This window comes from Mercenaria mercenaria, chromosome 13, assembly GCF_021730395.1.
Source record: "Mercenaria mercenaria strain notata chromosome 13, MADL_Memer_1, whole genome shotgun sequence".
NCBI lineage: Eukaryota > Metazoa > Mollusca > Bivalvia > Venerida > Veneridae > Mercenaria > Mercenaria mercenaria.
Genome location: NC_069373.1, coordinates 77,753,448 through 77,774,085, shown reverse-complemented (window position 1 = coordinate 77,774,085; position 20,638 = coordinate 77,753,448). Strand labels below are relative to the sequence as shown.

The following is a 20,638-nucleotide window of genomic DNA, read 5'->3' as shown; positions in this document are numbered from 1 at the left end:
TTGGCCCCCTATAAATGTGACCTTTACCTTGGAGACAGGGAGCTGGGTGGTCCGATCCACATGCCATCTTACTGAGCATTTCTGATCAGAAAAATATTCTCACATCTTAAAGCTACATTCTGGATAAGAATGGATGGATGGACACACATCAATTCACACACACCTGAACTCGCAACCACCAATGACTATGTCTAGCTCAATGCATGTGGGCTCAACAATAAGGAGTGGACCAATACTTTCCGTGAGGTGTAAATTTCCTAGGAAAGTCACCCTGGGAAAATCAAAATATTTATCATGATTGGTAGGGGATTAGTGAAAACTGGTATCTAGATATTTACTCTTAAGTAAAGATTTGCCATGACCTGTTATACCGGTAATATGGAATTTCCTTATCAAGAGTAATATTGAGCTGATCATTTTTATCCTGATTCTGTATGCAATTAAATAATGAAATGGTATAAATTTGGCCATTAAAACTGTAGTAAAAGTTGAGGCACTATATCATCGTTATTAAGTTACCAGTAATATTCATGGAAAACAAAAATCATGTTAAATCATAGGTCTTTGCCAAAATAAAATGTTGCACCATAAGTTTGGACATTCCAGTGAATTGCAGAGTAAAGGATTTCTGACAAAATGATGTTGCGGTGTTTTTGAAATATAATATCTATTATATGGCCAAAGATGAATTTTTCACTGGAAACTCGTCACTTGGATTAAAGATGAAACAAACAGGCTATACCAGTAATATTGTTTTAATAATTTTTATTTCATATTTTCTCTTTTTATATCGACTTCAAAATATCTTACAGATGGCATTACATATTTATATAAACACGTAATAAATTATCGTTAACAATAAAACTTCACAAAATATTTTACAGAACAAAATGGCAGTCTTAACAATGGACGGACATTATACTGAAAAACAAATCAAATTAGATACCATAAAACAAAATAAATTTGCATCATTCCAGTTTTTTAGCACACGCTCTCAAAACTTTTTTCTACAGGATCTATTAACCCTTAGCCTGCTGCAGGCCAATTTAACAGCCTTTGCAAACAGCTTGGAACCAGATCAGACGCCAATTAAATCGGCGTCTGATCAGGTTCCAAGCTGTTTGCTACTCTGACAATATTTCTTCCAATTTTGGAGCAAATTGAATGAACTTAACAATTTTAGCAGACGACATTTCCAGCAGACGACAATTTACCTAGCATGCTAAAGGTTCTGCATTATCATGGTCACAAACACTGACTTCAAGTTTAAATTCTCTTTCAAATATTATTTTGTTTTATAATAACTGAAATGCCATGATAATAAATACAATACTTCTAATAAAGTATGTGGAACATGATTATTTTATAAAGTATTTTTTTTCTATGAATGGGTATGAAGTTATTTGTTGGCTATGTTTTGTGTATTACAAGCACCAGAATGAATGATTGAATAGCAAATTAATGACTTCAAACTAAAACATTGTTTAATAATAAAATACTGTAGACTGGATGATATTTGCAATGGTTTTATTTTAGTAAATATTTGTGAATAATTCCATTCAGAATGGAAAATATTCCTGAATACTGACATTCAGAATGGAAAATATTCCTGAATACTGCCATTCAAATATTCCTGAATACTGCCATTCAGAATATAAAATATTCCTGAATACTGCCATTCAAAATGGAAAATATTCCTGAATACTGCCATTCGGAATGGAAAATATTCCTGAATACTGCCATTCAGAATGGAAAATATTCCTGAATACTGCCATTCAAAATGGAAAATATTCCTGAATACTGCCATTCAAAATGGAAAACATTCGTGAATGATACCATTCAAAATGAAGAATTTTCGTGAATATAAATCTGCATTACATGGCCTAAAACAAACAACTGTGTTTCGCTAATTCTTAACATTGCAAATGAGACTGCTAACCATTACATTGGTAAACAAGAGCACCGCCTTGCGGGTGCTGACGCTCATCTGATTTTTTTTGTGTAATAGAAATATTGTCCTACCCATGATTTTCTAAGTCTAAAAAGGGCCATCATTCTTGCAAAAAGCAGGATAGAGTTATGTTTCTTGATGTACAGTGTCCACTTATGATGGTGAAAAACTGTTGCAAGTTTTAAAGCAATAGCTTTGATAGTTTATGAGAAAAGTTGACTTAAACATAATACTCAACCAAGAAAATGATTTTCTAAGTCCAAAAGGGGCAATAATTATTGCAAAAAGCAGGATGGAGTTATGTTGCTTGCTGTACAGGGTCAGCTTATGATGGTGAACAAGTGTTGCAAGTTTCAAAGCAATAGCTTTGATAGTTTAAGAGAAAAAGTTGACCTAAACATAAAACTTAACCAAGAAATCTGATATTTTCTAAGTCCAAAAGGGGCCATAAGTCTTGCAAAAAGCAGGACGGAGTTATGTTTCTTGCTATACAGGGTCAACTTATGATGGTGAACAAGTGTTGCAAGTTTTAAAGCAATAGCTTTGATAGTTTAGGATAAAAGCTGACCTAAACATAAAACTTAACCAAGAAAACTGATTTTCTAAGTCCAAAAGGGGCAATAAATCTTGCAAAAAGCAAGATGGAGTTATGTTTCTTGATGTACAGGGTCTGCTTATGATGGTGAACAAGTATTCCAAGTTTCAAAGCAATAGCTTTGATAGTTTAGGAGAAAAGTTGACCTAAACATAAAACTTAACCAAGAAATCTGATATTTTCTAAGTACAAAAGGGGCCATAAATCTTGCAAAAAGCAAGATGGAGTTATGTTTCTTGCTATACAGGGTCAGCTTATGATGGTGAACAAGTATTCCAAGTTTCAAAGCAATAGCTTTGATAGTTTAGGAGAAAAGCTGACCTAAACATAAAACTTAACCAGGCAACGCCGACGCAGACGCCGACGCCGACAACCGCTCAAGTGATGACAATAACTCATCATTTTTTTTCAAAAAATCAGATGAGCTAATAAAACGAATGCAAAACTTATACAATCTACAGTAGAAAACGTTAATGAATAAGAACTATATTTTTGATGTCGGTCTAAAAACTGAATACTGTTCAAAATATATCCTCAATACTTTATAGGACAATAAAGTCTTTTTTATTTTTATTTTTTGCTTCAGGTATTAACGAAAAATAAGTGTGGACTTGTAAAACCTCTGCTAATTTTGGGACACTACTTCTAAGTAACATTTACGTAACCTGCAATGACATTCAAGAAATTACACTGGAAAACATGTTAGTTTTATTTCTGGTAGTACTGAAAATGTTACAATGGCAGGTTGTCTTAACACAATAAGAAACATCTTTTAATTAGCATGTATTTATTTCTATGTTTTGTCTTTGTTTTTTGATAGATATTCAGTAAAATTTAAAAAGAAATAATTTGACACTAGTTCTACCAAGTGAAAAAATATGCTAATTCTTCCTCCTCTTTGCTCTGTTGATCGTTTCTATCGTCTTCTTTCTTTTTGTGGCGTGGCGGCTCTGATCTGAACACAAGTTTTCTGCCAGTCTGGGAATAAAACAAGGAATAAAACCCTTAATGTACTGACAAAAACAATAGAAATGAGAAAGGAGCTATTATAATACACTTAACAAATGGCTCGCAAGTCAATAGTTTTCTGCCAGTCTGGGAATAAAACAAGGAATAAACCCTTAATGTACTGACAAAAATATTAGAAATGAGGAAGGAGCTATTATTATACACTTAATAAACGGCTTGCTGGTCAATAGTCAAAACTATTGCCCGGGGTCCAATTTTAACAACTGACCAGCAAGCCAAGCCATTCAATAAAGTGTTCTATTACATGACATCAGAAATACACTTTTCCATTTTTTTGTCTTCAAGTTTTGTTTTTAGCCCTGCAAAATTAAGCACTGAACTACAGATTGGTAAATAGCACAAAATATGGATTTGCTGTAATTTATATCAAGTAGTCCTGTAATATATCTACGAATGTTTCCTGTAATGCCAGATATTTTTGCATTACTAAAATTTCACGAAATTTTAAGTTCTTGGTCTAACATAGGGTTATCCATAAATTTTTCCTGTAAAAATAATTATAACGCAAGTTTCTACTATAACTAATTTTCATGACACATTCTAATATGCTTGCCTCTGTTAAAACACACTTGCGCTAGAATGATGTCACGTTAACATGCGGTGATGTCGACGTTTTTGTTGCGGCCAAGAAAGTGCGCTACTACATTTTATCTACTGTTCTAGATTAAAGGCATATTAGAATTGAAATAATTCATAGCAAAACCGTGTTTTAACACTATTTATACACTCTGGCGGTAATACATTGTACAAATAATTTCACTCGGGATGCGCCCTCGTGAAATTATTACGACTGACGAATAACTGCCCATCATGCATAAATAGTGTTGAAGAACTCTTGCTATAAATTATTTCTTAAATAAAAAAAGTGAAATAAGCTCAAATTGATCACTCGCAAATACTTATTATGTGAAAGTATTAGTACCTGCTTCTTTGGTTCAGCTTTAGCTCTCTCCAGGGCTTTTCTTACACGCTCCTCCTGGTGGAGTCTCTGTTGCTCCATCTTCTCCTCTCTTAATTTCAACCTACGCTCCTTCTCTTTGGCCTACACAAAACCAGATACAATATATACAAATATTAAGTCTTTTATGAAATAAATGTGGTAATATCCTTTTTGAGCAATACTTTAGTTACATAATGGCGGTCAGTTAACCAAGCCAGTGGTCCTGGAATATGTACCAGTACAAACATGTAAATGACAACTTCTCCACATCACTCGTATGACAAATAACATCAACTAAACCTGTCACATTGCTTCTATTTTTACAAAGCAGGGCACTTTCTACTAAGATAAAATTAGCAGCCATAAGTATCACATCTGTAATGCCTGTCTGGTGTCAATGACCTTTTACTCATTTTCTTTGAGCCTAGAGTTACTGATTTCTAACCACATCTAACTTCACTGCATGAAACTTAGCAATACGGGGATGAACAAATATAGAGGTGCTTTCAAATATGGTAATACTGAGGAAAGTTATTCTAGTGGAACCACATTGTAAAATTTCATGATAGTTGCACATTGTTAGGTTGCCAATGCAAAAATTTCCCCTAAAAACAGAAAATGAGCCGTGCCATGAGAAAACCAACATAGTGGGTTTGCGACCAGCATGGATCCAGACCAGCCTGCGCATCCGCGCAGTCTGGTCAGGCTCCATGCTGTTCGCTTTTAAAGCCTATTGGAATTGGAGAAACTGTTAGCGAACAGCATGGATCCTGACCAGACTGCGCGGATGCGCAGGCTGGTCTGGATCCATGCTGGTCGCAAACCCACTATGTTGGTTTTCTCATGGCACGGCTCAAATATACAAGAGTGATATCAAAATCAAGCCTTGTAACAATTAGAATATTCTGAATTTTTTTTTGTACCATACCTTTTCAGCTGCTTCCACTTTATCCTGTGGCATGGTCTCAATCTGTTCAAATAGTTCTTCCAGCCGGTTCTCTATGTTCGTCAACATTTGTAGTGTGCTTTAGGGAGAGACATAAACAATGCAGCAAATAATGTATAAATTGTTACATGAGATATGAATATTACTGCATTGTTGATGACTACCAACATGAGTTATGAATGTCAATGAATTGTTGATGACTACCAACTGTTGATGACTACCAACATGATATATAAATGTCATAGCATTGTTGATGACTACCAACATGAGATATGAATGTCATAGCATTGTTGATGACTACCAACATGATATTTAAATGTCATAGCATTGTTGATGCCTACCAACTGTTGATGACTTACCAACATGAGATATGAATGTCATAGCAACTGTTGATGACTACCAGACTATAACTGTTACCTTTCAGTCCAGTGTATGAAATGTTAATGTACGATTATGAGGAACACATGCTTTGCTTTTATACGTGCAGGAATGATATACTGTAAGAAGTCAATATTAGACTGAACACATAAATAATAATGTTGTGGTCAATGATATGTGAATATGAATCATAATGAACCATAAGAACTATAGTGCATACATCCATTCTTTTATTTTTTTTTTTTAATTTCTTACTTTCTTGAAATCAAATATTTAGTCATTGAAGAGCAAATCTAAAACTCGAACCAGAAATTGCCAACAATTTCCAAAATCCAAAAATCACAGCGAGTACAAGGCCCATGTTCATCAACGTTTAAAGTCGGACTTAAAAACATCAAATATTCAGTTTACCATAACTTTGTCTATAGCATATTTATGCTGCTGAAACTTTGCCAAACCATCATTAGGTGCATATTGAAGATTCCTGCAAAGTTTCTTACGAATCTGTGCATATTTGACAATGCTATAGCTTAATGATAATTTAGCATTTGAAAGTCTATGTTTCAGAGTTTAAGCGTTAATGAATACAGGCCCAGAACTTTCACTGTCAACAGTCACTGTGAACACTTCCACATAATTTCGAAACTACAAATACTGAGAAAGAGAATGAAAAGTTAATGACCAATAACATGGAAGACTTGACTGAAATATACAAACATACACAGAATTAGTGGTTCATATCCTCTCAGAGAAATGTTGTGATTTTCATCTCTCTGTTGCTATTAATTTTGACAATGTTTTACATTATCATACTTTACTATAAATAGATAAATCTCTGAAAGGATATTAATAACAATATAACAACAAGATACTTTACAGGACATTCAACCAGCAAATGCCAAGTAAGTATAGCTATGAATCTTTTTGGAATTATAAACGGGTATATAAAAAAAAGTTTTCCTTATTTTAGTAAAAAGTTAATATTAAATTTTGGCTTTTACTGGTGACTATAATAACAGTGAAACACAATACATGCACTTTGTCGCACATACACTGACACATGTATTGAAATTAAATTGTACAAATTTGGAAAATCATTTCAATCAACAAGAGCTATGCATAAGATGGCATGCTCAAGTCTTCACACAATGTGTAAGTCAAACGAGGACAAGACTTAAGTATCTGAGTTACTTCTTTTACAATTTACCAGGTAATACAAATTAAAATTCTGTCATGGCAGTGGTAACAAGTCACATGTAAAACTTCAACTAAACTTTCTAGTCAACTAAGGGCCACATTTGAATTATTTTCAAAACAAATTTCTTTCACCTTGTTATGAATGGATGCTGGAGGAGAATGCTGTACAATGTTCCGGTCCAATGTATGACTACTTGTTGCTGAGAAATATCTTGATAAATGCATACAAAACTATTTTCCAAGATGAAAAGGACATTAATTATGTAAAGACTCAGACCAGGGTCACTCAAAATTTTTGAAAGACCCTGCTCAGATTCCATGCTGAGGAGAATGCTGTATGACGTTCCAGTCCAATGTATGATTACTTGTTGCTGAGAAACATCTTGATAGATGCATACAAAACTTTAAAACTATTTTCCAAGTCGAAAAGGACATTAATTATGTAAATTTCAATAAAGAGTTATCTAACTTGGTATTTCAGAAAATCTGATTGTGTGTAGTTTCAGTTCAATACAAGGGGTTGTTACTGATATACAGCTTGATAGTAGCATGCAAAATCTTTACAACTTAAACAAGAATTTTCTATTTGGAAAAACCTCCACAATTTGAATTAAATTCAATGAAGAGTTATCTTGTTTGGTTATTTAAATTGAACTGATGATTGAGAAGTATTGTGTGAAGTTTCAATCCAATTCATAGAGTTGTTACCAAGATACAGCTTGACTAAGTTTCATGCAAAACTTAAACCAAATTTCCTAAGTCAGAAAAAGGCCACTTAAAATTCAACCATGAGTAGCCTTACTTATTCAGTAGGTTTGATGACTAGAAAGCTCTGTGTAAAGTTTCAATCCAATACATGCAATGGCTACTGAGACATGACCATGAATATAAAACTTAAACCAAGAAGTGATGCAAACGCCAAAGGCAATGTCCAGGTCAGTAGCATAGCCATCATTATTCTTCAAATAGTCAAATTGAAAATCTCATGTCTTTTAAGATTAAACAAGAGCACCGCCTTGCGGGCACAGATGCTCATCCGATTTTTTTGTCTATGTATAATAGAAATATTGTCCTACCCATGATTTTCTAAGTCAAAAAGGGGCCATAATTCTTGCAAAAAGCTATGTAGAGTTATAGTACTTGCTGTGCAGAGTCAGCTTTTAATGGCAAATAGTTGCTTCCAGTTTTAAAACAATGGCTTTGACCACTTAGGAAAAAAAGTTGACCTAAATGCAAAACTTAACCAAGAAATATGACATTTTCTAAGTCCAAAAGGGGGCATAATTTTTGTATATAGCAGGATAGACTTATGTTTCTTGCTGTACAAAGTCAGCTTTTGATGGTGAACAAGTGTTGCAAGTTTTAAAGCAATAGCTTTGATAGTTTAGGAGAAAAGCTGACCTAAACACAAAACTTAACCAAGAAATCTGATTTTCTAAGTCCAAAAGGGGTCATAAATTTTGCGAAAATCAAGATGGAGTTATGTTTCTTGCTGTTCAGTGTCAGCTTTTCATGGTGAATAAGTGTTACAAGTTTCAAAGCAATAGCTTTAATAGATTAGGAGAAAAGTTGACCTAAACATAAAACTTAACCAAGAAATCTGATATTTTCTAAGTCCAAAAGGGGCCATAATTCTTGCAAAAAGCAGGATTGAGTTATGTTTCTTGGTGTACAAAGTCAGCTATTGATGGTGGAGAAGTGTTGCAAGTTTTAAAGCAATAGCTTTGATAGTTTAGGAGAAAAGCTGATCTAAACATAAAACTTAGCCAGGCAACGGTCGACGTCAATGCCAACGCCGAACAAGTGATGACAATAACTCATCATTTTTTTTTTCAAAAAATCAGATGAGCTAAAAAGGTAGGGTATTTTTACATACTCCTTTTTTCCTAACTATTCAGGGCTGGTATAGAGATTTAAATTTATAGCTTATTATTTTGATACTCCAGAATAGCAATATACAGATATAATAATTCATAGTCTTGAAAACCATTTGAAAAAATTAATATAGTACTGACTTCAGGCAGGATCTGAGGTCACCAAATCACGCTACCAGGTTTCAATGAAATAAACCACAAATTGTCTTGAGGTGCAACACCTCAAGTCAAATTGTCACAGACAAAAATGTGTTATAGACAGGATAAAACCTGTTACCACCAGACAATAGAAAGGCTGCTTGGTTGTGTTCCATTACTTTGCAACTATCTTGTAGATTAGATTCACTGCATAGGTAGCTTTGTGGGATTCTATAAGCATATCAGCAGTCGTATATTTTGTACATGAACTACAATATATTCATATATATGAATATTCACATTTAGAAAACACCTATAGAACTACTGTAATAAGCAACTGTATCTAAGAATCTGCATACCTCATTTTAAGCCTTTAACAGCTATTGGGCAAAGTGAAATAAATGAATTAACCGACATGGTTATATTGTCAATGAAATGAAATAATGGAAAATGACTCTTTATAAGACATTGACAACTAAGGCACAGACATGATGGGTCAGGGGTCAAATCTTCACAACCTTTTCAAGGTCAAACAGCAGAGTCGTTCATGACATTCTGCTTACATTTGGCTGACTTTTATTCCAGAAGGTGTTTTTTGTGCAAATCTAGTAGCTGCAAAACCTAGCATTAGTTTATAGCTATTCAAGCAAATGCCTGCTATACTATCTACAAATAGCTGTGCCTTTGTAAATGCCTATTTGTGATTTAGTTAATAAGCAGAAGTCTGACTGTGAACTGGCATGTGTCTATAGAAATCCTAAAGTGAATGGACTAATTAGTTAATTCAGTTTCGCTATTGAAACTCGTAAGTGAACAGAAAAGAATGATCTACTTTTTGTGAAACAGATCTAACCCGTGAAATTAACTTCATAGATAGTGAAAAGAGGGCACAAGAATGTGCAGAAAAATATCTAGTCATTGTATAAAATAAAGTTCTAAATTGTGCAAAAAGGGCTTCAGTGAATCATGGGTTATTAAAATAAGTCTGAGCAGTTGAAGCATTCTTACTCAAGTTGCAAATAAGATAAAATACAAATGAAATAGATAATACTTGTCAAGCATCAATTCTTGCACTTTAAAGCGACAGATATAAAATAAATTCATTCCAAACATTTTGATAAAAACTAGCAAAACCCGTTACACATTTTGGCAATCAGTCTGAGTCAAAATAGTACTCTTGCAAAAACTAGATATATGAATCAAACATATAGAAAGATCACAGACGACCAAACTGACTTTACTGAAGTAAGTAATATTGACAAAATGACCCTGAAACTCCCAATTTAAGTAAACAAGTTTGCCTGAAAAACTAAAGCTGGTCTTTGCAAATAACTGGCAGACAAACAATGTCATATAAGTACCAGCCAATGTATGCTGACATGTAATTTATTAAACATCAAAGAGGTTTTTAACATATAAATGACACCAGACAAACACCAGAATAGCAAACATACAACACATAAAACCAAAGACACTTACTGCGAAATATAAATTGACATCAGAAGTGAAATAGACCAACTTAAATTATATGATATTGACATTGGCAACATTGTGATGTAATTCTGTGCTGGTACCATAATCTAACAAGCATTACATACTTTGATCACAGTGAGACATGATCAACTGCTACAACATTTTTTTACCCTGATAAATCCACCACATCATTCATCTGTGTTGTACTAGTTACATTATACAAGATAAAATGATGTATTTCAAACCTTGATAAAATATTTCCATAATCCTTGCATAATAGACAGTCAATTTCCTATATCAGAAGAATTCCCTAAATTTAACATTAGTTGATACCAAAATCAAGAGAAAAAAACACAACCCTTAATCAACAGTAATTGCAAACATTCCTTTCATTCTAAAGTCTACTCTTTTAACATGAAAATTTTTATTTTTGCATTCATGAAGAGAAAGTTAGGACAAACATAAAATGACTTCTTTCCCAATTTAAAACTAGCACATGCGCAAGAAAGGGTGAGTAATAAATACACTTTAAATCAAGACTCGCGAACTAGCAACTCACAATAAATGAGTAAGTGGCACTACCACTACTCAACTACATCTCTCATATTATTCTTTTTTTTTGCAAAGTCTCATTCACTTTTTTAAAAACATGCAATGAAACAATACACATCAGAAACAGAAACATGGAAACCATGGAACAATAACATGTGAAACAATTTAGCTTCTATATATAGTAACTGCCAAGAACTTGACATCATCTTCTATATATAGTAACAAGTAACTTTCAACTTGAAGAACAAAATCACTATACTTCTCAAGTATAAGCTCCCAGTCAGTTTTAATGTTTAGTTTTTGGCCTTTTGCACCTGTAAGACTGCCAATGGTTAATTATGTGAAATTAGATGTAATGTACTAAGGCCTGAAAGTGACTCTTCCACAGATTTTTGGTAAAAAGTATTCAACAGCTTATTCCCATTTTGCAGTCTGTATTACTTTCAGAGATATTGCTGTTTTATAGTGATGAGCATTTTAAATTTATGTGCATACCTGTTCCCAAATTTTATAAAAGATGGAATCACTGCGAATATCACTAAATTAATTTACTCTCACTGTACTGGTAAATCATTCACCTCATCTGTGAAAGAGACAGCTTTCATTTCTTGAAATGAAAACAAATGTTCAAATGGAAAACTGAACCTACATGTGGGCTAGACACTATACTAACTTTTTGTAACAAGTAACCATTTGCTGTGAAATCAATATATTCATGGGGCACTAATTTTCATGGATTTTGTGGTCACTCCTTGAAACTAAATTTTAATGAACAAATAAAATTTCAATTCCTTGTACAGTCTAAAGCTTAAAGCCATGAATTAACCTTTGTTTAGCCTGCTGGCAGCAAATGGTTTTGCTTTTGCAACCAGTACAGACCAAGATCAGCCTGCACGAACTGCACTTTTCACTGTTCACTATTCAGCCAGCAACTTTTCAGTGAACAACCCTTTGATTAATAAATGCTACTGCCCAAATTGAATAATGGACAAGTACATTTAAAAAATTTATTAGGGTAAAAGTTAATATCTCCATGAAATAGTAAGTTGAGCCAAAAAAAGTGAAATATCATGCCCACGAAATTAAATGATTCCACAGTGTATGCAGGTAGTGATACCAGCTTTGAAATGCATATTTACTGCAAAATAGTGAGTAAATGAATAACTGCAACAATGTTTCTAACCTTTAACAGGTTAGCAAATAGCAACTTAGTTTTGCACTATATGTGAGAAAATATTAGCTGAAAAACTATAATGTTATTATAAGGATTTGTCAGCATTACAGATAATCTACTGGCTACCTAAAAATGAATATTCATGCTGTTTTTATTATTTGCATGAATTTTCTTTTTCACAGCAACATGTGTTCAGTTAGTAGCTAATTCAAATTGTGCAAAAAAGTAAGTTAGCCTCAGATCTAAATTTATTCACAAATGTATAAGATAACACAACACTCATTAGTGAATTATTACAATGCAGAAAAAGGCTCTGAGAGTTCTCTGATATTCAATGCAATTTCCCTGGAAGCAACTACATATAACTACAGGAATGCATGTCTTCTCAAATTGTAATATTTTGTATGCTACCTCCAAATATACCATTCAAAGGATAAAGCTGAAAATGTTTTTTTAGAGTACAGGAATGGTCTGAACACAATGTTATGCCCTTTCTTCTGCTTTATCAAACATGCAGAACTATCTTAAACAAAGACAAATACATCATTTGAAAGATGAAGTTAGGCTTTAATTTCCATTACTGATATCCTTATACTAAAAGTTCCAAATATAGATATTTAAAAACATCAGAGCCTTTTACTGCTTTAACAAACAAACCAAACTAGTTAAAATGGCAATCACAAAGCTATACATATTCATGGAGTTTAGTTGTAGCTAATATTGTACAAAAACTGGAATAACTGCCAAATGACTCAGTTTTGTAATGTTTTACTGCTTTATATCCTTGGAAAGCAAAATTTCCATTGTTTGCTACCACGCTGCAACATAATGGTGCAGTATAATGTGACATTATCTAGTATGATGCAAAATAACATTGCATAACGTAATGTTGTATAATGCAATATACAGTTGCATTAAAGAAAATAATATTTTATAATGCAACACCATGTATAATGCAACATCATGTGGTATAATACAACATATAAAGTTGTATAATAAAAGATAATATTGTATAATGCATCATCATGCAAACAACATCATGTTCCACATACTGCAACATAAAGCAAATATACTGTCAAGAAAGCAGTCAGTAAAACATTAAAAAACTATTTACTTTCCAACTTGAGAAGGTTGTTTTATCTACATCCTCACCACAACCTTACATTCAGACTACTGGACCATTATAAGACTAGACATTTTTTTGTTTTTGAATACTTTTCTACATTTTGTTTGTCCTTTATGTACAAGTAATTTCATTCATACTGAAGTTAATATTTTTTTTCTTTTCAGTTTTGTGAAACTGTACCAAACAGAGATTTTTTAAAGATAAGAATTTAACTACTTGTCATCTCAGAGTAAAAACTTCCTCCAGTTATGTCTGGATGAAAATTTAATTTCAGGGATTGTAGAAACAATATGGTGACCCTTGGGAGAAGGCCTTATCTGACAAAATATGTGCACATTCAAATTAAAACACTCCCTTTTTGTTTTATGAATTTTAAACTACTTATATACAGTATTTCAGTTAAGTATGCCAGTCAGTTAAGGTACCAATGCTTATAAATTTATATTTTTCTAGTGCAGACTTGTACTTGTTCTCTACAAGTAAATAACAAAAACTTCCCTACTTGAACCAGAAAGGAAATTGCCTGTAAGACAAACACTGTCATCACACTCAAATCAAACTAGGGACCACCAATCCAAGGTTAAAAAATTTAGTCTAAAACCCAGTTTCAAAAATGCAGCATTGTCATTGGTCAATTTCAAACTTCGGTTCAAATCAACCAATCAGATGCCAGAGTTTTGAAAATGATCTCAACTCTGTTGTTGTGGACATTTGAAAATGCATTTGACAGAGGAAAAGTAAAAGCATTCAAAAACTGAAATGTCACTATTGTCGGGTCAAGCAGCTAAATGTTTGTTCAAGTGGGAGGTGTAAATAAATATAGATTTGCCCACTAACCTAATGTTTGCCTCATTGTCTCCTATACAGCTCCGGTAAACCTCTTCCACTTTTTTGTTCAGCTGTGCCAACATCTTCTCCTGATCTTCTTGTTTAAATTCACCATAGGAAAACATTCTATAAAAAAAAGAATGAACATTTAAAACAAAAACAGAACATAAATCTTTTATTTGAAAAAGAGCAAAAATCTTTCGTTTAAATCAACAAAATAAAAGTATTCAAGATACAGTTTAAAGAAATCTAAATATACTTCTTTTTAAGATACTGTAGCATTTAGTAGTATTAATATCAATACTCATCGTGGAGGACATATTTTTGTAGATTTTGTGGTTGCATCACAAAATTTATCCCTTACAAACAAATTAAACCCCAATTCATTTCATCTTCAAATGTTGAAATCCACAAATTCAAATCCCCATAAAAATAGAATTGGTCAAAACCACAATATGATTCTACAATATATATAATACAGGTAAAGTGAATTTGGAAAACAATGACTGAATTAAAATTTCACAGAAAATAAAATAAGTAATACATAGTCATACTAATTTCCGTAAAACTCCTTCTTCAGGTCATCTACTAAATAAATTTTTAAGACAAACTTACTGTGAACTTCATTTATTTGTATTTACAGGAACGATTTATCATGAAGAGGCTAATTCATCATATAAAAAGGTTAATGGGTAAAGCATACTTTGCTTTGATTTTTAATTCCTCTGCTCGTTTTTCTTCTTTTCTTATCTGTGTGTTTAATTTGTCAATCTGTTCTTTCAATATTGATGTTTCTTTCTCCCTGTAATGATATATATAATATATGATATACATGTATTTATATTCTTTTCCATGTTCATTTAAAAATTACATACCAAAAGTTAATTCCAATTATTGAACAACCTGAAACAAATAATGTTGAAGGTTACTAAGTTCTGCATGTTTGGATCAAACTTTATTCTGAAATGCAAAATTTAATTAAACCTTGATTTTTTAAAAACTTCGGTATTTAATTTTAAAAAAATGAAAAAGATAGGGCCTTGTACTTCATTTTTGACATAACTGACTTGAAAAAATAAACTCAAGTTTAGTAATGGGAAAATCACAATACCGTGACATTTTCATGAACCAAAAATTTTCTAAAATGTAGAACTTAATGAAACTTCTCTAATTTACAAATTGACATATTGTCTATCCTCTGTGGTCAAACACAATGTATTGGTTCATGTGCTTATTTTTTAAAAACATATGCCTATGGTTAAAGTGATCTGCAAATATCAAGCTGATTTTAAGACATTATTTACATGCATAATTATTTCAAATGTCCATGTTTTTTGTTAACATATTTCACCTTTAAATACATGTAGATAGTTACATTGCTTTTATTATAAATTTAAACAAAGGTTGTCATTAACCTAAAATATTTTCTTTTCCGAGAATGCTGGTCTCAAGATTTATTCTGTCCTATGAATAAATAACTTTCAGCTAATAAAACTTGCTGAATTACACTAAACCAAGTGTCAGATGTTAGCTAATGTGGTCTGTGATACCTTAACTTGGTGCCCTTATTTATTTGAAGTGCAAAAAGTCTTATTCCTAAAGTGCATTTTTTGTTAGTTTTATAGCCTGTTTCAAGTGTCCTATTATTTTTTTATTTTGTAAGTTTTATAGTCTGTTTGAAGTATGCACTTACATTTTTTGTTTTGTAACTTTTATAGTCTGTTTCATTTCTTCTAATGCCTCCTCTGTCTCTTGACTATTTTGTATAAGGGAAAGATTTTGTTCTTCCAGTTCCGCAAATATATCCAATAGCTGTTGTGGGTCTGTGAAAAATAACTCCAAATCCTGCAAATTGTAAGATAAATAATTATATTATGCTTTATATTCATACCATTTACAAAACATTAATCTTGGCATTGAAAACTCATTTAAAATTGATAAACTGAATATTGATATTCTCTGAAAACAGCTAGTCTTTCATAAATGAATATATAATTAATTTCTAACTGTATTGAAACATTTGATTAACAGTTCTTACAAATAAACTGAATTTAATATACAATGTATTCTTAAAACTTTATATTTATACCTTTCTGAAGGATGAAATATAATAACATGACTGCGAAAATAACTGAAAATGTGAAGTAAACAAACATGTGACTCCAGGAACAATCTATTGATACAACAATATTGTGATATAATTTTTTTTTTTTGAAAGATTCACATTTGTATACAACACCAAAGTCAGCAACTCTTTATTATGTAATGCATTTTGATGTGATAACAAAAGTTATCTTTCAAACTTAGCGTACTTGTTGATGCAGAAATACTTTTATGGGTTGTGAAATTGTACAAAAAATGTATCAAATAAAAAACACAAGAAACTCAACAAATCAACACTGAATTAATTTATTGAACAATTGAACTGGTATGTCAACTGAAATGGAAATTCAAATTTTTGAACATTTGTCCAATGATGCAAAAAATTACGATCAAGAAGGAAACATAGAAACAAGTAAAAATTGTTAACACCTTTCTCAAACCATCTGACAATGTATATCTTGGTATACAAGTTGATGATGATGTTCCAACCTAAACATATTGCATCAAGTTTGAGTTTCTGCTATAAGTACTGTAATCATTAATAGTCATTGGGGGCTTTTCATTGTTGAGTCAAGCCATTGAACTAGACACCAAGAAACACATAAATTTCACATACATTTGAAAGTTGAAATCCATTACTTATATCCACATAAAACACCTGTTTTGCTCAAAACCACGAAATTTCGTACCCACAAAATATGATATCTCGATCAACAGAAGAAAACATTTACAAGAATGACATTAAACACTCTCCTGGGTTAAGAAAAGCAAAGTCTTAACTTTACAAAATAATCTGCCTCCTCAGCTCAAAAAAGTGGGTTACTGCTCCTTAAACCCAATGCATTTAACCACTTTTTGCAATAACTTCAATGCATCTAACCATCATTATTATTCAACGGGGACTAACTTTCTTTGATGAGCCATAAATTTTCAGATACCAGTCAGCATATAAAGTCCCATTTATTATATCTTCCACAGACCCAAGGCACCAGAAATAGGTCCTTGAAAATAGTTCCTAATTAGTAGTTGTTTTAATTGAAACCAAGTGGGTTGTGTCAACAAAATGAAACCATTTCACAGTAAGGAATGTGAATATCAACAGACTTTACATGCAAAGCAACATCTTTGGGTTTTTTGGGTTTTTTTTTTTTTTTGGTCAAGAACTTGTGTTGCAAATGTGCTTTTACATATCACAAGAAATTATGAAGTAAATATACATTATTCATGTGCATAGTGTATAAATGATATTCAAATAAGTATTTTAATTACTCATATTGGTCAAAATACATTTACAACCACTGGATGACTGTGCAATATGCAATGATCAGACAATGTTTAATACAATATTTTGTATTTTGTGAACATCAAGACAAACCAAGTCACTGTTGCAGCTATCTTCACTGTCTAGCTCATTTTCACTTTCACTTTCAATGTCAAAACCACTCTATCAAGTGAAAACAAGCAACTTACATATTTATTCCTTATTGAAGAATGTATAGAAGCAATGGTAATGTAATACATTACAAACCACAAGTCTGTGTAATGGTAATGCAATGCATTACATGCTACAACACTGTGTTATGGTAATGTAATGGTTATGCATTACAGACCGCAACTCTTGGTAACATATAACAGAGTACCATGTAATGGTAATGTAATTGTAATTAATTACAGATCACAATTCTGTGTAATGGTGATATAATGATACGTTTTGTGCAAAAGTTAAGATAATGCAAAGTATTACTGGCCACAACTCTATGTTATGGTAATGTAATGCATTACAAACCACAACTTTTTGTATTGGTAATGTAGTGTATTACACATCACAACTCTGTGTAATGGTACTCGTAATGTAATGCATAACAGACCACAATTGTATGATGGTGACATAATGCTTTAGAAATCTCAACTCTGTAGTAGAAATAGCACTCTGCTACTTTGGGACAAGTAATGGTAATTTAATGATTATACATTATAATACCCATATACATAAATGACCCAAAGCACACCATATCAGTCAGACATGACCCAGCTAATTTCTCTTCAAACCAGTGAAATTTAGGAATTGCAATATAGTATCTTTTAAAAGAAACAGACGAAACTAAGGGCAACCTAAGTATTGATATCACTGTCCAAGTACCGGTATATGGTTAGTTTGCTTTCTCTTTTCATATGCATTATTATGTCATCATTATATTTTTTTAAAATGACTTGAAATCTAATTTACTAATTTTTTAAACCAAAACATACATACAAATAATAAATTATCTGATACACTTGAAATAAAAGTACTAATAATATATGCATTTGATACAAATTCTGTAAGAAGAATGTGATCTTCTTTTAATGATATTACTGAGATTTCTAGAAATTTTAACACATACCTCATCACTATCATCATCTGATTCTGTTACCGTGGATACAGTACTTTCTTGCTCTGCAGTTCTGCAAAAAGGGTGTTTACATTTTGAATTTCAGTAGCACATTTAGTGCTTTTTCTGACAGTTAAAGATCTTTCTAGTTTCTGTCCAGGTGACTTGACCATTTTTATTATTCATTTTTTCCATATCATATTTCCAAGATTCTAAAAAATATACTCTTGTACCAAATTCACTCAGTCACTAATTGTCAATAATTGGTAAGGTGAGACTGTGAAATTGTAAGAATGTTTACATATTTATCAGGAAAATAACTTGCAATCAAATCACAAGAACCAATTTATTTACAAATCATGTGATGAGTTATTTGTAAAATTACATGGTGACCACCAAAATAAGCCATGACACATATAAGCATAAAAAATGTACAAAGTAAAATTTCAATAACTCACTACTACCTAATACAAAATTAAAGTCACTCTCTGAATTGGATTCTGTTGTAAGGCCTTTCCAACTTGAAATAATATATATAACAGGTATTTTGATATCAGTTTTATTTACTTAATCCAATTTATTAATTCAGCATCATTATTTGTGTTGTTTGGATTTTGTGACGCATATCTGGATATCTATATAGACATAATGCCAGTTGATATGTGAGCTTGTTATAAATTTTTACTGAATACATTGTCTTAAAAAAAATCAAAATAATCATAAACATTACCCAATTTGCAGTACCAATGAATCTGCTTTAAAAGATAATTGGCATAAAAGCTTGAAAAACAACAGATCATGTGACTAACCTTTTAGTTGCTGATCCTTTCTTTGCAACATCAGGATGTTTCCCGCTGCGCTTCTTGGACTTCGTATCAACTTTCTCTTGTACAAGATCTGAGGTAGTTCTTTGTGCAGCCTTAACTTTTTCTCTCTCCGCCCTTCTCTCTGCTCGCTTCTTGGATCGTCTTTCATCTATATCTTTCTTTATCTCCTGCAACAAAGAGCTCCTTTTTTATTACTTTTTTAACTTTATGCATACTAGTTGTTCCATGAGCAACACATATATAAAAAAGCAGCAAAAATAATTAATGCATTTTAAAGTGTGGTGTCATATACATGTATACTTAACAAAGAAATTAGAAAAAATCAGATGGAAGCCATCAATTACATGTATTTTGAATTGTCCAATTTTTGAAAGTGCACAAATATGAAAGCATTAGGTGAGGATTCGAGACTCACCTTTTTACTGTATATACACGTTTAATAAATACAATCTGTACAGTGATTCTACCACTTGGCAATTATTCTAGACATTGAGCTATAACTCAATCTAAACAGTTTCAGCCTTCATCCTGAATTGAGTTTGACATGTTATCTTTAAGTTCAGTGTGTTATTCTTGAAGTCCTCTTTAGTACTCAGTCAAAAAATCAGGTCTGTTCACTTTGACTAAGTTTCACCAATATCTTTAAGAAATTATAAAGATAACTGATTTTAATGTTTATATAAATACTGTTGAAAAAGTCTTACTGGTGGAGTAAGATTTTCCAAGAAATTTCTGTACATCTGATATTCTTTAAGTGTGTCTTCATATTTGGAGATCTCTGATTTGATGGCCATCATGTTGGCATTTATTCTTTTAATTTCTGCTACTTTCTCCAGTTTAGCTTTCGTCTCTGTTTCTGCACTGTAAAATAAAAGTTCTAACCATTTTTATTTTCAATGAAAATACAACTGTCAAGGAGAATTATCGGTATCATCTATACATTTACTTTGCAACCTAGGTTGACCAAATGTCTCTGAGAAGCAACTGTATGTTTGTTGCTCAAAAGTATGCCCTTTATTCAGAGATGTAGATTCAGTGTGGAACTTTGCCTTTGTTGAGAGGAACTGCATTTCATTACTCTGTTTTAGTAAGTGGTTTGAAATTATTCTATCAATATAACCCATTGATATAGCAT

General features: G+C 32.1%; 1 protein-coding gene across 4 annotated transcripts in view; it reads right to left on the bottom strand.

Annotated features, from left to right (window-relative positions):
• Positions 1-739: 739 nt before the first annotated feature.
• The window catches only part of LOC123528978 (cilia- and flagella-associated protein 100-like), a 28,876-nt gene continuing 8,977 nt past the window's right edge, over positions 740-20,638 (bottom strand). Inside the window, exons 8-18 of one of the 4 annotated variants that reach the window (XM_045309100.2) lie at positions 20,208-20,364; positions 19,486-19,670; positions 18,689-18,749; positions 16,734-16,793; positions 15,895-16,046; positions 14,905-15,003; positions 14,211-14,327; positions 11,333-11,395; positions 5,444-5,540; positions 4,498-4,617; positions 740-3,524 (exon numbers count right to left, since the gene is read on the bottom strand). In XM_045309100.2, the coding sequence (XP_045165035.1) occupies positions 3,408-3,524; positions 4,498-4,617; positions 5,444-5,540; positions 11,333-11,395; positions 14,211-14,327; positions 14,905-15,003; positions 15,895-16,046; positions 16,734-16,793; positions 18,689-18,749; positions 19,486-19,670; positions 20,208-20,364 (1,228 nt within the window). In that variant the 3' untranslated portion in view covers positions 740-3,407. The remainder of the gene's footprint in view (positions 3,525-4,497; positions 4,618-5,443; positions 5,541-11,332; positions 11,396-14,210; positions 14,328-14,904; positions 15,004-15,894; positions 16,047-16,733; positions 16,794-18,688; positions 18,750-19,485; positions 19,671-20,207; positions 20,365-20,638) is intronic. The other 3 variants (XM_045309102.2, XM_045309101.2, XM_045309103.2) reach the window with 3 other exon arrangements.